Source organism: Vidua chalybeata, chromosome 25 (assembly GCF_026979565.1).
Source record: "Vidua chalybeata isolate OUT-0048 chromosome 25, bVidCha1 merged haplotype, whole genome shotgun sequence".
Lineage (NCBI taxonomy): Eukaryota > Metazoa > Chordata > Aves > Passeriformes > Viduidae > Vidua > Vidua chalybeata.
This window is the reverse complement of record NC_071554.1, coordinates 1,486,935-1,505,346: the sequence shown is the minus strand read 5'-3', so window position 1 is coordinate 1,505,346 and position 18,412 is coordinate 1,486,935. Positions and strand designations below refer to the sequence as shown.

General features: G+C 45.3%; 1 protein-coding gene and 1 long non-coding RNA gene across 6 annotated transcripts in view; one reads left to right on the top strand and one right to left on the bottom strand.

The window, feature by feature from the left end:
- Nucleotides 1-304: 304 nt before the first annotated feature.
- Nucleotides 305-18,412, bottom strand: part of NFYC (nuclear transcription factor Y subunit gamma) — a 43,837-nt gene continuing 25,729 nt past the window's right edge. For 2 of the 5 annotated variants that reach the window (XM_053964435.1, XM_053964434.1), the window contains exons 6-10: nt 10,568-10,744; nt 7,229-7,387; nt 4,000-4,107; nt 1,738-1,797; nt 305-1,142 (exon numbers count right to left, since the gene is read on the bottom strand). In XM_053964435.1, the coding sequence (XP_053820410.1) occupies nt 1,023-1,142; nt 1,738-1,797; nt 4,000-4,107; nt 7,229-7,387; nt 10,568-10,744 (624 nt within the window). In that variant the 3' untranslated portion in view covers nt 305-1,022. The remainder of the gene's footprint in view (nt 1,143-1,737; nt 1,798-3,999; nt 4,108-7,228; nt 7,388-10,567; nt 10,745-18,412) is intronic. The other 3 variants (XM_053964436.1, XM_053964438.1, XM_053964437.1) reach the window with 3 other exon arrangements.
- LOC128799757 (uncharacterized) lies at nt 9,270-11,003 on the top strand. The gene is made up of 5 exons (XR_008434823.1): nt 9,270-9,377; nt 9,598-9,708; nt 9,937-10,047; nt 10,276-10,387; nt 10,922-11,003. It is a non-coding gene; the product is annotated as an uncharacterized LOC128799757 (long non-coding RNA).

Below are 18,412 nucleotides of genomic sequence, written 5' to 3'. Positions count from 1 at the left end.
AAAGCCCAGGAGAGCCAAAGGCTGAGGCAGAGCTTTGCTTCCCTTCCCGCTGGGTCTAGTGCCAGGGTAAGGGGACACCTGGGATAAGGGGAACACCTGGGATAAGGGGGAAAACTGTGCCAGGAAAAAGGGGGAGCAACTGTGCCAAATTTCATGTATTTATCCCCAAACCCCTCACGTCACCTGAGCTCTCAGCCAAGCCCTTGTCCAGGCATCCTGTGGCTGATTTCCCTGCTCCAGGTGTAACATTTCCAGGGATTCAGGCTGCTCCTGGCCCTGGAGCTCACGGACAGCACACACAGGATCTGACAAAAGCAAATTTATTTCCTTTTATGAAGCTTATATTACATGCATGGACCAAAGCCAGGACAACAGGTAACAGCAGGGCTGGGGTTTTGTCCAGATTCCATCAGTTTTTCTGGAATCCAGAGGCCAAATTTAAGGATTTTTTGCTCTTAGAAAATACAATCATAATACAAGGAATGTTTTTTTCTTTTTTTTTTTTCCACTTCAATTCCTCCTCCTCCTCCTATTCCCTGCATACAGCAAATGCTCCAAAAAAAGGAGGCAGGAGGGAAAAATCTAAACCACACACACTCCCCCCCCCAAAAAATTCCCTAAAACCCACTGAGATGGGAAGACCAAACCTAGCTCTATCCAGAGGAAAAAAAAAAATAGAAACAGAACAGCAGGAATAGAGCTCTGACAGGAGCAGTACCCTCAGGATTTTCCTAGAAATAAAAACATTTCCCACATTTGTTCAATGAGATGCTCCAAATCCCTCTGGATCGCTTCTCTTGGGGTTTGGAAAAGCAGCTGGATACACAAAGATTGGCTTGGAAAAGAAAAATATTGCATTCTTGGCAGAGTCTGCTGGATATTCTGGATATTCTGGATATTCCCGTACCCAGCAGAGCGAGGTGGAGGTGGCAGAGCCTGGCACAGGCTCACTCTCAGGTGTGTTGCTGGGCCCAGGTGGGTCTGGCAGAGGTGCTCAGGGCTGGGTTTGGATCGATCCCTGCTCAGTCCCCTGTCACCTGCGTGGCCTGGGCGTCCGAGCTCTGGTTGGTGGACTGGATGAACATGGGCTGGGTGATGTCCTGGCCTGCAGGCATTGTCACCTGCTGGATCTGGTACAGCTGCTGCACACACAGAAGGTGACAAAGGAACCTCTGTCAGTGCTCACCACATCCACAACCTCCCCCAGATTCGGTCCCTCTGAGGAACCCCAAAAATCCCAAACCCACCACGAGCTGCCAGCAAATCTGCTGCTCATTCCCACCAAAGTCCTTCTGGGAATTCCTGATGCCCAAGCTCACATCAGGGCCCTTCTGCCCATGGATTTCCCAGAGCAGCTGTGGCTGCCCCTGGATCCCTGGGAAGTTCCAAAGCCAGGCTGGACAGGGCTTGGAGCATCCTGGGATAGTGGGAGGTGTCCCTCAGCTGGTTGGAAGTGGATGAGCTTTAAGGTGCTTCCAACCCAAACCACTCCATCATTTATGATACCTAGGGGACATCCAGATGTTAAAACCTTTAATCCTGAATTAGGAATTTAGGATTTCATCTGGAGTGCCAGCGACTGGATTAATTCAGAGCAAAGGCAGCAGAACTAAGAATCCACCTGAATTTAGACTGGCACAACATTCCCTTATCCTGCTGCAGGCCAGCAGTGTTTCAGCAGGAGGAAAATGCAGATTTAGGACAGTCCCTGTGCCCCTTGTGCCCCCCAGCTCTTACCTGTCCATCTGTGAACTGGCTGAACTGCTGCTGCCCCTGCTGCACCTCTGTCTGCGTTATCTACAGAGATAAGAGCAGCTGATCACTGCCAGCCCTTCCCAGAGGGTCACAACCCCACCAACACCATCCTGCTGCTGCCTGGGGAGAGGTTCTTAACCTCAGCCAACTTTTCCAGCGCCCCAACCGCGAGAGGAACGGCAGCCACGGACACCTCCAGACCAAACACCGCCTTCCAGACCCCAAAGCAGGTCCTTCCAGACCCCAAACCATGTCCTTCCAGACCCCAAAGCAGGTCCTTCCAGACCCCAAAACCATGTCCTTCCAGACCGCAAATCAGGTCCTTCCAGACCCCAAACCAGGTCCTTCCAGACCCCAAATCAGGTCCTTCCAGACCCCAAAACCAGGTCCTTCCAGACCCCAAACCAGGTCCTTTCAGACCCCAAAACCATGTCCTTCCAGACCCCAAAACCATGTCCTTTCAGACCCCAAATCAGGTCCTTCCAGACCCCAAAACCATGTTCTTCCAGACCCCAAACCATGTCCTTCCAGACCCCAAACCAGGTCCTTCCTGACCCCAAAACCATGTCCTTCCAGACCCCAAAACCAGGTCCTTCCAGACCCCAAAACCAGGTCCTTCCAGACCCCAAAACCATGTCCTTCCAGACCCCAAACCAGGTCCTTCCAGACCCCAAACCAGGTCCTTCCAGACCCCAAAACCAGGTCCTTCCAGACCCCAAAACCATGTCCTTCCAGACCCCAAAGCAGGTCCTTCCAGACCCCAAACCATGTCCTTCCAGACCCCAAATCAGGTCCTTCCAGACCCCAAAACCAGGTCCTTCCAGACCCCAAACCAGGTCCTTCCAGACCCCAAAACCAGGTCCTTCCAGACCCCAAAACCAGGTCCTTACAGACCCCAAATCAGGTCCTTCCAGACCCCAAACCAGGTCCTTCCAGACCCCAAAGCAGGTCCTTCCAGACCGCAAAGCAGGTCCTTCCAGACCCCAAAACCATGTCCTTCCAGACCCCAAACCAGGTCCTTCCAGACCCCAAAACCAGGTCCTTCCAGACCCCAAAACCATGTCCTTCCAGACCCCAAATCAGGTCCTTCCAGACCCCAAAACCAGGTCCTTCCAGACCCCAAAACCAGGTCCTTCCAGACCCCAAAACCATGTCCTTCCAGACCCCAAACCATGTCCTTCCAGACCCCAAAGCAGGTCCTTCCAGACCAAAACCAGGTCCTTCCAGACCCCAAACCAGGTCCTTCCAGACCCCAAAACCAGGTCCTTCCAGACCCCAAACCAGGTCCTTCCAGACAACAAAACCATGTCCTTCCAGACCCCAAACCAGGTCCTTCCAGACAACAAAACCATGTCCTTCCAGACCCCAAACCAGGTCCTTCCAGACCCCAAATCAGGTCCTTCCAGACCCCAAAACCAGGTCCTTCCAGACCCCAAAACCAGGTCCTTCCAGACCCCAAATCAGGTCCTTCCAGACCCCAAAACCATGTCCTTCCAGACCCCAAAACCATGTCCTTCCAGACCCCAAACCAGGTCCTTCCAGACCAAAACCAGGTCCTTCCAGACCCCAAAACCATGTCCTTCCAGACCCCAAAGCAGGTCCTTCCAGACCCCAAAACCAGGTCCTTCCAGACCCCAAACCAGGTCCTTCCAGACCCCAAATCAGGTCCGGTCCTTCCAGACCCCAAAACCATGTCCTTCCAGACCCCAAAGCAGGTCCTTCCAGACCCCAAAACCAGGTCCTTCCAGACCCCAAACCAGGTCCTTCCAGACCCCAAAGCAGGTCCTTCCAGACCCCAAACCATGTCCTCTCTGCCTCCCCCGAGGAGAACGTGGCCTCCGGGCCAGCGGGAAGGATCCCTCAGCCTCAACGCCGCTCCCGACGTTCTGCCTTTCCTGCACGGCTCCTCCCTCACCCAGGCAAGAAGGAGAAGGAAAGAGAAGGTTGATGAGCCCAAAATGTTACCTGCAAGCAGCTCAGAAGCAGCGGGGGCTTCACCCAGAGCCACACACACACACACACACACACAAAAAAGCTTTGCATGCACCTCTCACGGACACCTAAAGGAGGTTTCCGCTACGCTCCTTCATTTTTTTTTTTTTTTTAAATTTAAAAAACAACTCTGACAAACAGGAAGAAAAGAAAAGTAGGAATCCTAACCCAAGAGGTGGTTGAAATCCCCTGGAAGTCGCAGCTTCAGGAGCTAGGGAAGAAGCCTTGGAGGCAGCTCTGTGGAGTGCATACCTGCTGTGCATTGGTTGCAAGCGTCTGGATCTGCCCCTGGACTACCTGGGTGCCTGACACGGGTTGGGCTAAGCGGATATACTGCAGCTGGCCAGCATTCAACTGGACCTGGAGACAGGTGGAGGGGGCAGGGAAAGAAAATGAAACAGGTCACTCTGCACCCTCAACACACAGCAAAATTCCCTGCTCGATTCCACCACGGGAGATGGAGTTACGGGGGAGCTTTCTCCACGGAATTCCGAAGGGTTCCCAGCAGGAATCACCACAAGGGACCCTAAAGGCAAAACCCCAGGGCACAGAGCTCCAGGATATCCCTGAGGCACCACATTCCTCCTTTTTTTCCAGGCTGGGAAGGGTCAGTTAGTAGCTAAAGCATATTAATGGCTCAGTTTCTCAGAGATTTGGAAGCATTTTTGGTTACAAGGATTAAAGTTTTACTCCTTTGAGGCAGCATTTCACATCAACTGTTAGGAGCTGGCAGCACCAAATCATACCCTGCACCCCCCTAGCATATCCTCCACCCCTATCAATCATATCCTGCCACAAAAATTAAGGAATAAAAAGGAATTTTCACCATAAATAAAGCCAGCAGAGATGGCAAACCCCAAAGATATTTTTGGAGGCTTTGAAGGCAGCTCTCTGCCAACACCTGTCAAGTCCCACCTGGCAGAAGCTCAGCTTTTTGGTGTCAGTGCTTCATGTGAGAGATTCAACCCCAAATTTATTCCCTAAATCCCTTAGTTTTGGGAGGTTGGATGCTTGGGAATGTGGGACACGAAGAAAATACAGGTAACACTGTTAATACACACCTGGGAGCAATAAAAATGTCACACTGCTGGGTTTTCCTTCTGTTATTTAACTTCACAACATTGAGATTCAGAGCTTTGAGGGTAATTTTATACAAAAAAAAAAAGAGTGTTTTTTTCTTTTTAAGAAGGGGAAAGAACACACACAACACTCTAAAAACCTGCTGACTGAGAAAGAAGTGCCTGGAACGTGCTCCTGGCATTTCCACAAAAGCCACCAACTCCCTCATTTGTGTCTGAAAGCTCCAAAATGATTTCAAGAACAAATAAAACTCCCCCTGAGCAACAGAACTTCAATAAAGAATTGGTTTCTGCACTGAGATCTGCAGGGAGGTCAAGTTTTCCATGCTGGGGGATTAGGTTTTAATTCCATCATTAAATGATGGTGGAAGAGATTTGGGGAAAGTTCTTCCAGCAAGGAGAGGAAGCTCCAAAGAACCTGCCCAAAATGAGCTCTGGGTAAGACAAAGATTAAAATTTAACATAAAATTCAAACAATTATCACTTCATTGATGGATTCACTTCCAGTTTTTCCCTTGTTAAAAATTCACTTTTCCACTGGAATAAAGAGGAACAGGGAGAGTTCACAGCAGCAGGAACATGTGGAAAACCAGGAGTAAGATGCTCCCAACACTCCAGAGGCATTTCCAGTTTCAGGAGAGAGTTTCCAACTCCAAGACTCTTTGCTGGGTCCTCAGAGTGCACAGAGCTGTCAGAAGATGGCTCTGACTGTGCCAAGAGAGGAAATAAGGGAAAAAAAAATAAGAAAAGCAAAACAGAGCAAGGACTGGAATTTTGTGGGGCCCAAATCCAAGTTTTTCTCCAAGTTTTATTTTATTTCGCTTGCTGGAAGCTCCTTCAGCATCAACCATGGTTCTTCAACAGAAGAATCTTCCTGGTTGCAGCCAAACAGGATCTCTGCTGGAAGGGGGCTGGGAATTGGGATTATTCCATCCCACATTGCTGGTTTGCAGTCTTGGAGCTGGCAGGGATCCAGGAATTCCCAAAAAGATTCCACACTGCTCCTGAGGAGCAGCCACAGCTCCCTGTTCTCCCGCAATGCCAGGAAAGAGGGAGGAAAAAGGAAATTCTTGGTCAAAACCAGACCCTAAAACCCCTCCAGTCTGTCCAGAACCACAGGATCACTTCCCAAAGGATCCCCCTGGATTTTCTTCAGGAGGTTTTGGCCCTGAACAGCTCCTTTGTGAGGAATTCTTTCTCCCAAGAGATGTCCAAGCCCCTTTCTGTAGTTCCAGCATTCTCTGGAGACAGCTGGGACAAATCTGAGCTCTTCTGTTCTTGCTGAGGTTCCACGGGAGATCTCCTTCCACAATTCTTTGAGGAACAAGATTTTCACAAGGAAAAGAAGAGGAAAAAAAAAAAGAAATGGAAAAGAAGGAAAAAAAAGAAATGGACAAGAAAATGCGGAGATAAAAAAGGGTTCCTTGTAGTAAAAAAAAAAAACAAAAAAAAAGACAATTTGGGAATTTCTTCCTTCCTGATCAACACCTGAAGGCAGCAGGAATCAGCTGAAGACTCAAAAGATGAAAAGAGCTGGAAGAATCTGGCAGCTCCCCCAATCCAAACCCTTTCCAAGATGCTCTGACCACGAGCAGAGGGAAGCTCAGCAAGGCTGGAGAGGCAAAATCTGTGTGAAAGCTCCAATTTCACAGCAAAACTGAAATCCAAGTGAAACGTCTGGCCCTGGGTGACCTTTGGGTTCTGCAACACAGAACTGGCTGATTTTTATTTTTTTTTTCCTCTAACAGGTGTGATGTTTTCCAGCTGGAAACCAAAAGCCACAGCTTTGTTGTAATTCTAAGCTGATGTGACTTTTCTCACCTCTGCGTTTACTTAGGACACATTTCAGAAAGTTTGGGTTATGCTGGGCACCCAAAATCCCATTTTTAAGTCTGATGTAAAAGTGAGGATGCACCTCCTGGTTCTGCAAAGCCATTCCTCCAAGCAGCTCCAAATATTTTGGAGAAATATTTCTTTTAACATCGAAGTTTATTAATAACTCCCAGATGGCAACTTTCCCACTCAGCCTGCCAGGCCACGACTTCAGATTGCAGAGGCACAACCAAGTAAAGGCAAAAGAAATGAATTCTCTTTTATTCAAACCAGGCTGTGGTGAAGAACTGAGGTTTAGCCAGGAAATATTTGATTTATTGCTTCCTAATCACAACTATTTCACTCAGGGGAAGGTGTTTGGGGTGGGCAACGAGTCTGGACTAAATGAGTTAAGATTTATTTCCCCCTTCATGTCACACTTGGTCGGTTTTCCTAAGTGCAGGAACCACACCACTCAATCCAAACTTCCTCTGCCAGTTAACAAAGCAAACAGAAACAAGCCTCATGCTCACAAATTTGCTCAGGGGAACTTTTTCCCTTTCCCACCTTTCCTCCTGGCCAAATCTTACCGGGATTTGCTGGATTTCTCCCGTGTTGGTGATGATTTGCTGCATCACTTGCATGGTTTGTCCTGTGCCGCTCTGGCCCTGCTGGCTCTGGCCCTGGGGCTGGGCCTGCACGATCTGGACCTGCTGCCCCTCTCCCACCTGCATTGTCACGGGGGTGGTCTGCACAAAAAAAAACAGGGATGAGGATCCAGGAGGTGGAAAATCCATGGGATGTCAGGATTGGGATGGACTGAGCCTGTCCTACACCAAATGATCCTTGCTGGGGTTGGGGCAGGCCTGTCCTGCACCCACGAATTGTGGGGATTAAATCACCAGAGATGGAGCTCAGACCTGGGGAGGCACTTTCCTGAAGGATCCCACCCAGGAACAGAAGCAGGAACCACATTTGGCCCAGGAGAGCTGAGGTTGTCCCACAGAAATGTCCAAGATAAGGGAGGACAAGGACTGGAACAACTTGGGACAATGGAAAGTTCTCAGTCATGGAAGAAGGTGAGATTTAAGTTCCTTTCCTCCCAACTCATCCCATGGGTTAAACCCATGATTTCCATGCTCTCATTGATGTTCCTGAGCAGTCTATCCTCAAGGATTTCCCTCAGCCCCTCAGGCCTGGCTCACCTGGCCCTGCTGGCAGGGCTGTCCCAGACCCAGATTAAATCACCACAGATGGAGCTCAGAGCCCAAGGAAGGCACTTTCCTGAAGGATCCCACCCAGGAACAGAAGCAGGAACCACATTTGGCCCAGGAGAGCTGAGGTTGTCCCACAGAAATGTCCAAGGTAAGGCAGGACAAGGACTGGAACAACTTGGGACAGCAGAAGGTTCTCAATCATGGAAAAGGGTGAGATTTCAGTTCCTTCTCCCCCAACTCATCCCATGGGTTAAACTCATGATTTCCATTGATGTTCCTGAGCAATCCATCCCTGTGGATGTCCCTCAGGCCTGGCTCACCTGGCCCTGCTGGGGTTGGGGCAGGCCTGTCCTAAACCCAGATTAAATCACCACAGATGGAGCTCAGAGCCTGGGGAGGCACTTTCCTGAAGGATCCCACCCAGGAGCAGAAGCAGGAACCACATTTGGCCCAGGAGAGCTGAGGTTGTCCCACAGAAATGTCCAAGATAAGGGAGGACAAGGACTGGAACAACTTGGGACAATGGAAAGTTCTCAGTCATGGAAGAAGGTGAGATTTAAGTTCCTTTCCTCCCAACTCATCCCATGGGTTAAACCCATGATTTCCATGCTCTCATTGATGTTCCTGAGCAGTCTATCCTCAAGGATTTCCCTCAGCCCCTCAGGCCTGGCTCACCTGGCCCTGCTGGCAGGCCTGTCCCAGACCCAGATTAAATCACCACAGATGGAGCTCAGAGCCCAAGGAAGGCACTTTCCTGAAGGATCCCACCCAGGAACAGAAGCAGGAACCACATTTGGCCCAGGAGAGCTGAGGTTGTCCCACAGAAATGTCCAAGGTAAGGCAGGACAAGGACTGGAACAACTTGGGACAGCAGAAGGTTCTCAATCATGGAAAAGGGTGAGATTTCAGTTCCTTCTCCCCCAACTCATCCCATGGGTTAAACTCATGATTTCCATTGATGTTCCTGAGCAATCCATCCCTGTGGATGTCCCTCAGGCCTGGCTCACCTGGCCCTGCTGGGGTTGGGGCAGGCCTGTCCTAAACCCAGATTAAATCACCACAGATGGAGCTCAGAGCCTGGGGAGGCACTTTCCTGAAGGATCCCACCCAGGAGCAGAAGCAGGAACCACATTTGGCCCAGGAGAGCTGAGGTTGTCCCACAGAAATGTCCAAGATAAGGGAGGACAAGGACTGGAACAACTTGGGACAATGGAAAGTTCTCAGTCATGGAAGAAGGTGAGATTTAAGTTCCTTTCCTCCCAACTCATCCCATGGGTTAAACCCATGATTTCCATGCTCTCATTGATGTTCCTGAGCAGTCTATCCTCAAGGATTTCCCTCAGCCCCTCAGGCCTGGCTCACCTGGCCCTGCTGGCAGGCCTGTCCTAAACCCAGATTAAATCACCACAGATGGAGCTCAGAGCCCAAGGAAGGCACTTTCCTGAAGGATCCCACCCAGGAACAGAAGCAGGAACCACATTTGGCCCAGGAGAGCTGAGGTTGTCCCACAGAAATGTCCAAGGTAAGGCAGGACAAGGACTGGAACAACTTGGGACAGCAGAAGGTTCTCAATCATGGAAAAGGGTGAGATTTCAGTTCCTTCTCCCCCAACTCACCCCATGGGTTAAACCCATGATTTCCATTGATGTTCCTGAGCAATCCATCCCTGTGGATGTCCCTCAGGCCTGGCTCACCTGGCCCTGCTGGCAGGGCTGTCCCAGACCCAGATTAAATCACCAGAGATGGAGCTCAGAGCCTGGGGAGGCACTTTCCTGAAGGATCCCACCCAGGAAGAGAAGCAGGAACCACATTTGGCCCAGGAGAGCTGAGGTTGTCCCACAGAAATGTCCAAGGTAAGGCAGGACAAGGACTGGAACAACTTGGGACAGCAGAAGGTCCCTGATTATGGAACAGGGTGAGATTTCAGTTCCTTCTCCCCCAATTCATCCCATGGGTTAAACTCATGATTTCCATTGATGTTCCTGAGCAATCCATCCCTGTGGATGTCCCTCAGCCCCTCAGGCCTGGCTCACCTGGCCCTGCTGGCAGGCCTGTCCTAAACCCAGATTAAATCACCACAGATGGAGCTCAGAGCCTGGGGAGGCACTTTCCTGAAGGATCCCACCCAGGAGCAGAAGCAGGAACCACATTTGGCCCAGGAGAGCTGAGGTTGTCCCACAGAAATGTCCAAGGTAAGGCAGGACAAGGACTGGAACAACTTGGGACAGCAGAAGGTCCCTGATTATGGAACAGGGTGAGATTTCAGTTCCTTCTCCCCCAATTCATCCCATGGGTTAAACTCATGATTTCCATTGATGTTCCTGAGCAATCCATCCCTGTGGATGTCCCTCAGCCCCTCAGGCCTGGCTCACCTGGCCCTGCTGGCAGGCCTGTCCTAAACCCAGATTAAATCATCACAGATGGAGCTCAGAGCCTGGGGAAGGCACTTTCCTGTAAGATCCCATCCAGGAACAGAAGCAGGAACCACATTTGGCCTGGGAGAGCTGAGGTTGTCCCACAGAAATGTCCAAGGTAAGGCAGGACAAGGACTGGAACAACTTGGGACAATGGAAGGTCCTCGATCATGGAACAGGGTGAGATTTAAGTTCCTTCCCTCCCAACTCACCCCATGGGTTAAACCCATGATTTCCATTGATGTTCCTGAGCAATCCATCCCTGTGGATGTCCCTCAGCCCCTCAGGCCTGGCTCACCTGGCCCTGCTGGGGCTGGGCGATGATGATCTGGCCCGGCTGGATGGTGGTGGTGGTGGCCGTGGTGGTCTGCTGGCCCTGCTGCTGGCCCTGCACCTGCACTGCTGCTGGCTGCTGGGCCAGGGTGAAGTAATACTGCACGGGCTCGGCCGGGGTGACGGCCTGGCGCACCTCCTCCTGCAGGGAAACACCGGGAAATTGGGATGGGAACGTGGCACCCGCCCGCCCCACAGCCACACATCCCTCCCCAAACACATCCTGTGGGAAAGGAGCTTCCACACCTCCCTCAGAACAGTTCAACCAAGTCAGTGTGAGCTGATAAAAGCTCCTTTGTTCGGCTCTTGTGGAAATCAGGAACTCAATAAAATGTGGGTAATGTGGAGTCGCCGCTGAGGTGGAGTCACGGTGAGGAGGAGGAAATGAATGGAATCACCAGAGTTGAAAGCCATGGAACTTCCTCATGGGTGAATTCCAGCACGGGAGCAATTGCAAATGCCCCAGGAAAACTGACTTTCCTGAAGGATCCCACCCAGGAACAGGAGCAGGAACCACATTTGGCCCAGGAGAGCTGAGGTTGCCCCACAGAAATGTCAGACAGAGCCTCCTCTGTCACCCAACCCCTCTCCTGAGCTGCGTTCCCAACCCTCCACCGAACTCTGATGTCAATAAAAGTCATGGATTTGATGCTCGCTGTCGTGCCTGGGGTTATTTATTTAAATCCAGCTTTTCCAGGCTGACAACCACTCCCTGCTGTGGGAGCAGGGATATCTGAGCAGTGGGAAGAACCAGAGGCTCTGCTCTGCCTCCCTGGCAGCAGCAACGATGCTTTCTTTCATCTCAGGAGAGAAAAGCCCCTCATGATCAACAATATTCCAGGATTTTCACGGGTTATGGGATGTAAATACTCCAGGATCAGAATTCCTGAGCTCCCCAGAGCAGTTGGGTGAGGGCAGATGCAGCTCCCAGACGTTCACTCCATGGCAGAAGGCGTAAACAATCCTCTCCCAGCCACCTCGAGTTCACAGCTGAGAGTGTAGGATGTTTACACGTGCTACAGCATGGGACATTCCCACTTCCAACAGCCTGCTGGAATCCCTGCTTCTCTGAGCCTTGCTCATGGATTCCCCTTCAGTTGATCCAGCTGGGCAGGAAAAGGAAAATTCACATTAAACAGGAGCATGTCTGCGTGAGCATCGGGCTGGAGTGAGGAGTTTGTTGGCTTAGAAGCTGTTTTTTTGGGGAGCAGAACAACTCAGGAGTTACTCCTGGGAGGTTTCCCAGAGTAAGAATCTCAAAGATTCAAACTGGTTGTAAAAAAAAAAGACCAACTTTGAGCCTGGCTCTCAGGGCAAACATCATCACAACCACCACCAAACACAGCATGTCCTACTCCTGCAGCTCCCTGTTATTCCCATTCCTCTGAAGGAAGGAGTAATAAGAATTAAAATATATTTTCACCAGGGCAGGTCTGCAGTGAACCAGCAACCCACAAGTGCTGGGGCAGCTCTAAACCCAGTCCTTAGGTTATTTCTGGAGTGCCCCAATCCCCAATTCCAGCTGAATCCTAAAATAATGAAGACTGAGACCTCCTCTGAGCATCTGTTCCAGACTCAATCCCATTTGCCTGTTTTAAATCCAAATCTGCTTCCAGTCCCTCCTATCCCAGCATTTGCCATCTTTTATTTCCAAGCCACAGCTGGAGTTCCCAGAGCAGCACAACACCAGGATTTCATTCCCAGCTCCTCCAAGAGCCCACACTGCCTTGTCAAATAAGAGATAAAATAAAGATTGTAGGGAAAAAAAAAAAAAATCCAGGAACAAGCAGCTGCTTTTCCACAGGATTTTCCCTGTAAATCCTTAACCTACATTCCTAGGGGGCATTTAGTTCTCCACACAACTTTTCCTGCTGGAAAAAGCATTCCTGGTGATCACAGATGGGTGAGGAACATCTGCCCAGCCTCATTTCCACCCAAAATTCCCCAGGATTTCCTGGCTGGGATGGATCAGCAGTTACCCCCAGGTGCTGTAACACACTCCTGAAGTGCTCCAGGAAAATTCCTCACATTCCAGAGCTTGGATGTTCTACAATCACAATGTCCTGATGTGAATCAAGCAAGGAGAAGACACAGGGAATGCTCTCCCCTCCCAAACATGGTGCATTGCTAAAAATAGAAAAGAGCAGGAATGAGGCACCTCAAGAAAAAAAAAAAAAAAGGATTTCCAATGCCAGAATGGAAATTTCAATTATTCCAACTGTAAAAGAAGTTAAAGAACAGCAGCTGTGGGGGCAGTTTTGTCTTTTAATTAACACCAAACCACGAGTTTGGGAGAAATCATGAGGATTTACGTCGATATTTCTATTTTATGGCATGCTGATTTTAACCTCAGGAGCAGCAGGATGGACTCTCCTAGATATTGGGATATAGAAAAAGTGTTTTCCTTATTTTCTAAACCTTCTGGAAATCAGGATGGGAAGTTAAACCCAGCTCAGGGCACCATCCCAAAGGAAGAGGTGTGGATTCCCTGTTCCCTCCCTTCATTGTCACTCCAGGACACTTCCAGGCAAAAAATCAAGGAGCAGCCTCCAAAATCCAGCTCCAAATGGGAATGCTGCTGTGCACACTCAGAGCAGACAGAAATTTCCATGCTAGCCAGGATTTAAAGTGGAATAAGGGGAAAAAATTCCAAGAGACAAACTTCCAAGCCAGGATATTCCTTATTTTTTTGGGACAAATTGGATTTCTCCACACTGCAAACCTTCAGAAGTAGCAGGAAAAGAAGAGTTTTAACAATTATTTGAATTTTCTCTTCTTATTGCAGGAGCAAGGAGCACTCAGAGCAGACAGAATTTTCCACGCTAGCCAGGATTTAGAGTGGAATAAAGGAAATAAAAAAATCCAAGAGACAAACTTCCAAGCCAAGATATTCCCCATTTTTTTGGGACAACTCAGATTTCTCCACACTGCAAACCTTCAGAAGTAGCAGAAAAAAATTGTTTTAAGAATTATTTGAATTTTCTCTTATTGCAGGAGCAAGGAGCACTCAGAGCAGACAGAATTTTCCACGCTAGCCAGGATTTAGAGTGGAATAAAGGAAATAAAAAAATCCAAGAGACAAACTTCCAAGCCAGGATATTCCCCATTTTTTTGGGACAACTCAGATTTTTCCACACTGCAAACCTTCAGAAGTAGCAGAAAAAATTGTTTTAAGAATTATTTGAATTTTCCCTTTTTATTGCAGGAGCAGAATTATCCAAAGATGGGCCTTGAGGGGAACCCAGAATTTTGATCCACCAGGGAAACGTGAAGGGAAAAGGGATGAGAAATCCAGCTCCAAATGGGAATGCTGCTGTGTACACTCAGAGCAGACAGAAATTTCCATGCTAGCCAGGATTTAGAGTGGAATAAAGGAAATAAAAAATTCCAAGAGACAAACTTCCAAGCCAGGATATTCCCCATTTTTTTGGGACAACTCGGATTTCTCCACACTGCAAACCTTCAGAAGTAGCAGGAAAAATTGTTTTAAGAATTATTTGAATTTTCCCTTTTTATTGCAGGAGCAGAATTATCCAAAGATGGGCCTTGAGGGGAACCCAGAATTTTGATCCACCAGGGAAACGTGCAGGGAAAAGGGATGAGAAATCCAGCTCCAAATGGGAATGCTGCTGAGTACACTCAGAGCAGACAGAAATTTCCACGCTAGCCAGGATTTAGAGTGGAATAAAGGAAAAAAAAATCCAAGAGACAAACTTCCAAGCCAGGATATTCCCCATTTTTTTGGGACAACTCGGATTTCTCCACACTGCAAACCTTCAGAAGTAGCAGGAAAAAATTGTTTTAAGAATTATTTGAATTTTCCCTTTTTATTGCAGGAGCAGAATTATCCAAAGATGGGCCTTGAGGGGAACCCAGAATTTTTATCCACCAGGGAAACGTGAAGGGAAAAGGGATGAGAAATCCAGCTCCAAATGGGAATGCTGCTGAGTACACTCAGAGCAGACAGAAATTTCCACGCTAGCCAGGATTTAGAGTGGAATAAAGGAAATAAAAAAATCCAAGAGACAAACTTCCAAGCCAAGATGTTCCCCATTTTTTTGGGACAACTCAGATTTTTCCACACTGCAAACCTTCAGAAGTAGCAGGAAAAGAAGAGTTTTAACAATTATTTTGATTTTCTCTTCTTATTGCAGGAGCAAGGAGCACTCAGAGCAGACAGAAATTTCCATGCTAGCCAGGATTTAGAGTGGAATAAAGGAAATAAAATCCAAGAGACAAACTTCCAAGCCAAAATGTTCCCCAAATTCCACATTTTTTTGGGACAACTCGGATTTCTCCACACTGCAAACCTTCAGAAGTAGCAGGAAAAAATTGTTTTAAGAATTATTTGAATTTTCTCTTCTTATTGCAGGAGCAAGGAGCACTCAGAGCAGACAGAATTTTCCACGCTAGCCAGGATTTAGAGTGGAATAAAGGAAATAAAAAAATCCAAGAGACAAACTTCCAAGCCAAGATATTCCCCATTTTTTCGGGACAACTTGGATTTCTCCACACTGCAAACCTTCAGAAGTAGCAGAAAAAAATTGTTTTAAGAATTATTTGAATTTTCCCTTTTTATTGCAGGAGCAGAATTATCCAAAGATGGGCCTTGAGGGGAACCCAGAATTTTGATCCACCAGGGAAACGTGCAGGGAAAAGGGATGAGAAATCCAGCTCCAAATGGGAATGCTGCTGTGTACACTCAGAGCAGACAGAAATTTCCACGCTAGCCAGGATTTAGAGTGGAATAAAGGAAATAAAAAAATTCCAAGAGACAAACTTCCAAGCCAGGATATTCCCCATTTTTTTGGGACAACTCGGATTTCTCCACACTGCAAACCTTCAGAAGTAGCAGAAAAAATTGTTTTAAGAATTATTTGAATTTTCTCTTCTTATTGCAGGAGCAAGGAGCACTCAGAGCAGACAGAAATTTCCATGCTAGCCAGGATTTAGAGTGGAATAAAGGAAATAAAATCCAAGAGACAAACTTCCAAGCCAAAATGTTCCCCAAATTCCACATTTTTTTGGGACAACTCGGATTTCTCCACACTGCAAACCTTCAGAAGTAGCAGGAAAAAATTGTTTTAAGAATTATTTGAATTTTCTCTTCTTATTGCAGGAGCAAGGAGCACTCAGAGCAGACAGAATTTTCCACGCTAGCCAGGATTTAGAGTGGAATAAAGGAAATAAAAAAATCCAAGAGACAAACTTCCAAGCCAAGATATTCCCCATTTTTTCGGGACAACTCGGATTTCTCCACACTGCAAACCTTCAGAAGTAGCAGAAAAAAATTGTTTTAAGAATTATTTGAATTTTCTCTTATTGCAGGAGCAAGGAGCACTCAGAGCAGACAGAAATTTCCATGCTAGCCAGGATTTAGAGTGGAATAAAGGAAATAAAAAATCCAAGAGACAAACTTCCAAGCCAAGATGTTCCCCATTTTTTCGGGACAACTTGGATTTCTCCACACTGCAAACCTTCAGAAGTAGCAGAAAAAATTGTTTTAAGAATTATTTGAATTTTCCCTTTTTATTGCAGGAGCAGAATTATCCAAAGATGGGCCTTGAGGGGAACCCAGAATTTTGATCCACCAGGGAAACGTGAAGGGAAAAGGGATGAGAAATCCAGCTCCAAATGGGAATGCTGCTGTGTACACTCAGAGCAGACAGAAATTTCCACGCTAGCCAGGATTTAGAGTGGAATAAAGGAAATAAAAAAATTCCAAGAGACAAACTTCCAAGCCAGGATATTCCCCATTTTTTTGGGGCAACTCGGATTTCTCCACACTGCAAACCTTCAGAAGTAGCAGGAAAAAATTGTTTTAAGAATTATTTGAATTTTCCCTTTTTATTGCAGGAGCAGAATTATCCAAAGATGGGCCTTGAGGGGAACCCCGAGTTTTGATCCAGCAGGGAAAAGGGATGAGAATTCCCTGGAGCTGAGCTGAGAGCAGCAGCCTGCTGCTGTAAACATCCGACTGAAAGCTCCTTCCAGAACCTTCCAGCTTCCAGTCAAGGATGTTTACAGAGGCCCCGACTGCCCCAAGGGATGCAGGACGGGCATTTTTCAACCCACAAGTCATAAAATAGAAATTTTTTTAAATTTAAATTTGTCCCACTGGCAGCATTGGGGATCAGAAGTGTTCAGGAGTGGGTTGGGTTTGTTGGTGAGATTGGTGTCATCTCCACTAAATCTTTATTTTTACCAAAAAAACCAGGTTTTTTTTTTAGTTTTCTTTATGATTTTGGGTTTTATTTAAGAATTTAAGGAGGTGAAAGTTAAGAATTTATAAACCTTGAAATGAAAGAATTTAGAAGTTGAAATGAAAGAATTGAAAACCTTGAATTAAAGACTTTAAAAACGTGAAATTAGAGAATTTAAAAAACTTGAAATTAAACAATTTAAAAACTTGAAATTAAAGAATTCAAAAACTTGAAATGAAAGAATTTAAAAACATTGAAATGAAAGAATTTAAAAACGTGAAATTAAAGAATTGAAAAACTTGAAATGAAAGAATTGAAAACCTTGAAATTAAAGAATTTAAAAACGTGAAATTAAAGAATTTAAAAACCTTGAAATGGAAGAATTTAAAAGTTGAAATGAAAGAATTGAAAACCTTGAATTAAAGAATTTAAAAATGTGAAATTAAAGACTTTAAAAAACTAAAATTTAAGAATTGAAAAACGTGAAATTAAAGACTTGAAAAAATTGAAATTAAAGAATTTAAAAACTTGAAATTAAAGAATTTAAAAACTGAAATTAAAGAATTTAAAAAACTGAAATTTAAGAATTTAAAAACGTGAAATTAAAGAATCGAAAAAATTGAAATTAAAGAATTGAAAAACTTGAAATTAGAGAATTTAAAAACGTGATATTAGAGAAGTAAAAAAACTGAAAGTTAAGAATTTATAAAACTGAATTTTAAGAATTTATAAAACTGAAATTTAAGAATTTAAAACTTTGAATTTTAAGAATGTAAAAACTTGAAATTAAAGAATTTTAAAAACTGAATTTTAAGAATTTATAAACGTGAAATTTAAGAATTTATAAAACTGAAATTTAAGAATTTATAAACTTGAAATTAAAGAATTCAAAAAACTGAAATTTAAGAATTTAAAAACGTGAAATTAAAGAATTAAAAAAACTGAATTTTAAGAATTAAAAAAACTGAAATCTAAGAATTTAAAAACGTGAAATTAGAGAATTAAAAAAACTGAATTTTAAGAATTTAAAAAACTGAATTTTAAGAATGTAAAAACCTGAAATTTAAGAATTGAAAAACGTGAAATGAAAGAATTTAAAAAACTGAATTTTAAGAATTTAAAAAAATGAATTTTAAGAATTTATAAACTTGAAATTAAAGAATTTAAAAACGTGAAATTAAACAATTTAAAACCTTGAAATGAAAGAATTTAAAAAACTGAATTTTAAGAATTTCAAAATGTGAAATTTAAGAATTTAAAGCCTTGAAATTAAAGAATGGAAAAACTTGAAATGAAAGAATTTAAAAATGTGAATTGAAAGAATTTAGAAAATTGAAATTTAAGAATTTAAAAAACTGAAATCTAAGAATTTAAAAACGTGAAATGAAAGAATTTAAAAAACTGAATTTTAAGAATTTATAAATGTGAAATTTAAGAATTTAAAAAACTGAATTTTAAGAATTTATAAAACTGAAATTTAAGAATGTAAAAACTTGAAGTGAAAGAATTTAAAAAATTGAAATGTAAGAATTTAAAAACGTGAAATGAAAATTAAAAAAACTGAATTTTAAGAATTTAAAAAACTGAATTTTAAGAATTTATAAACT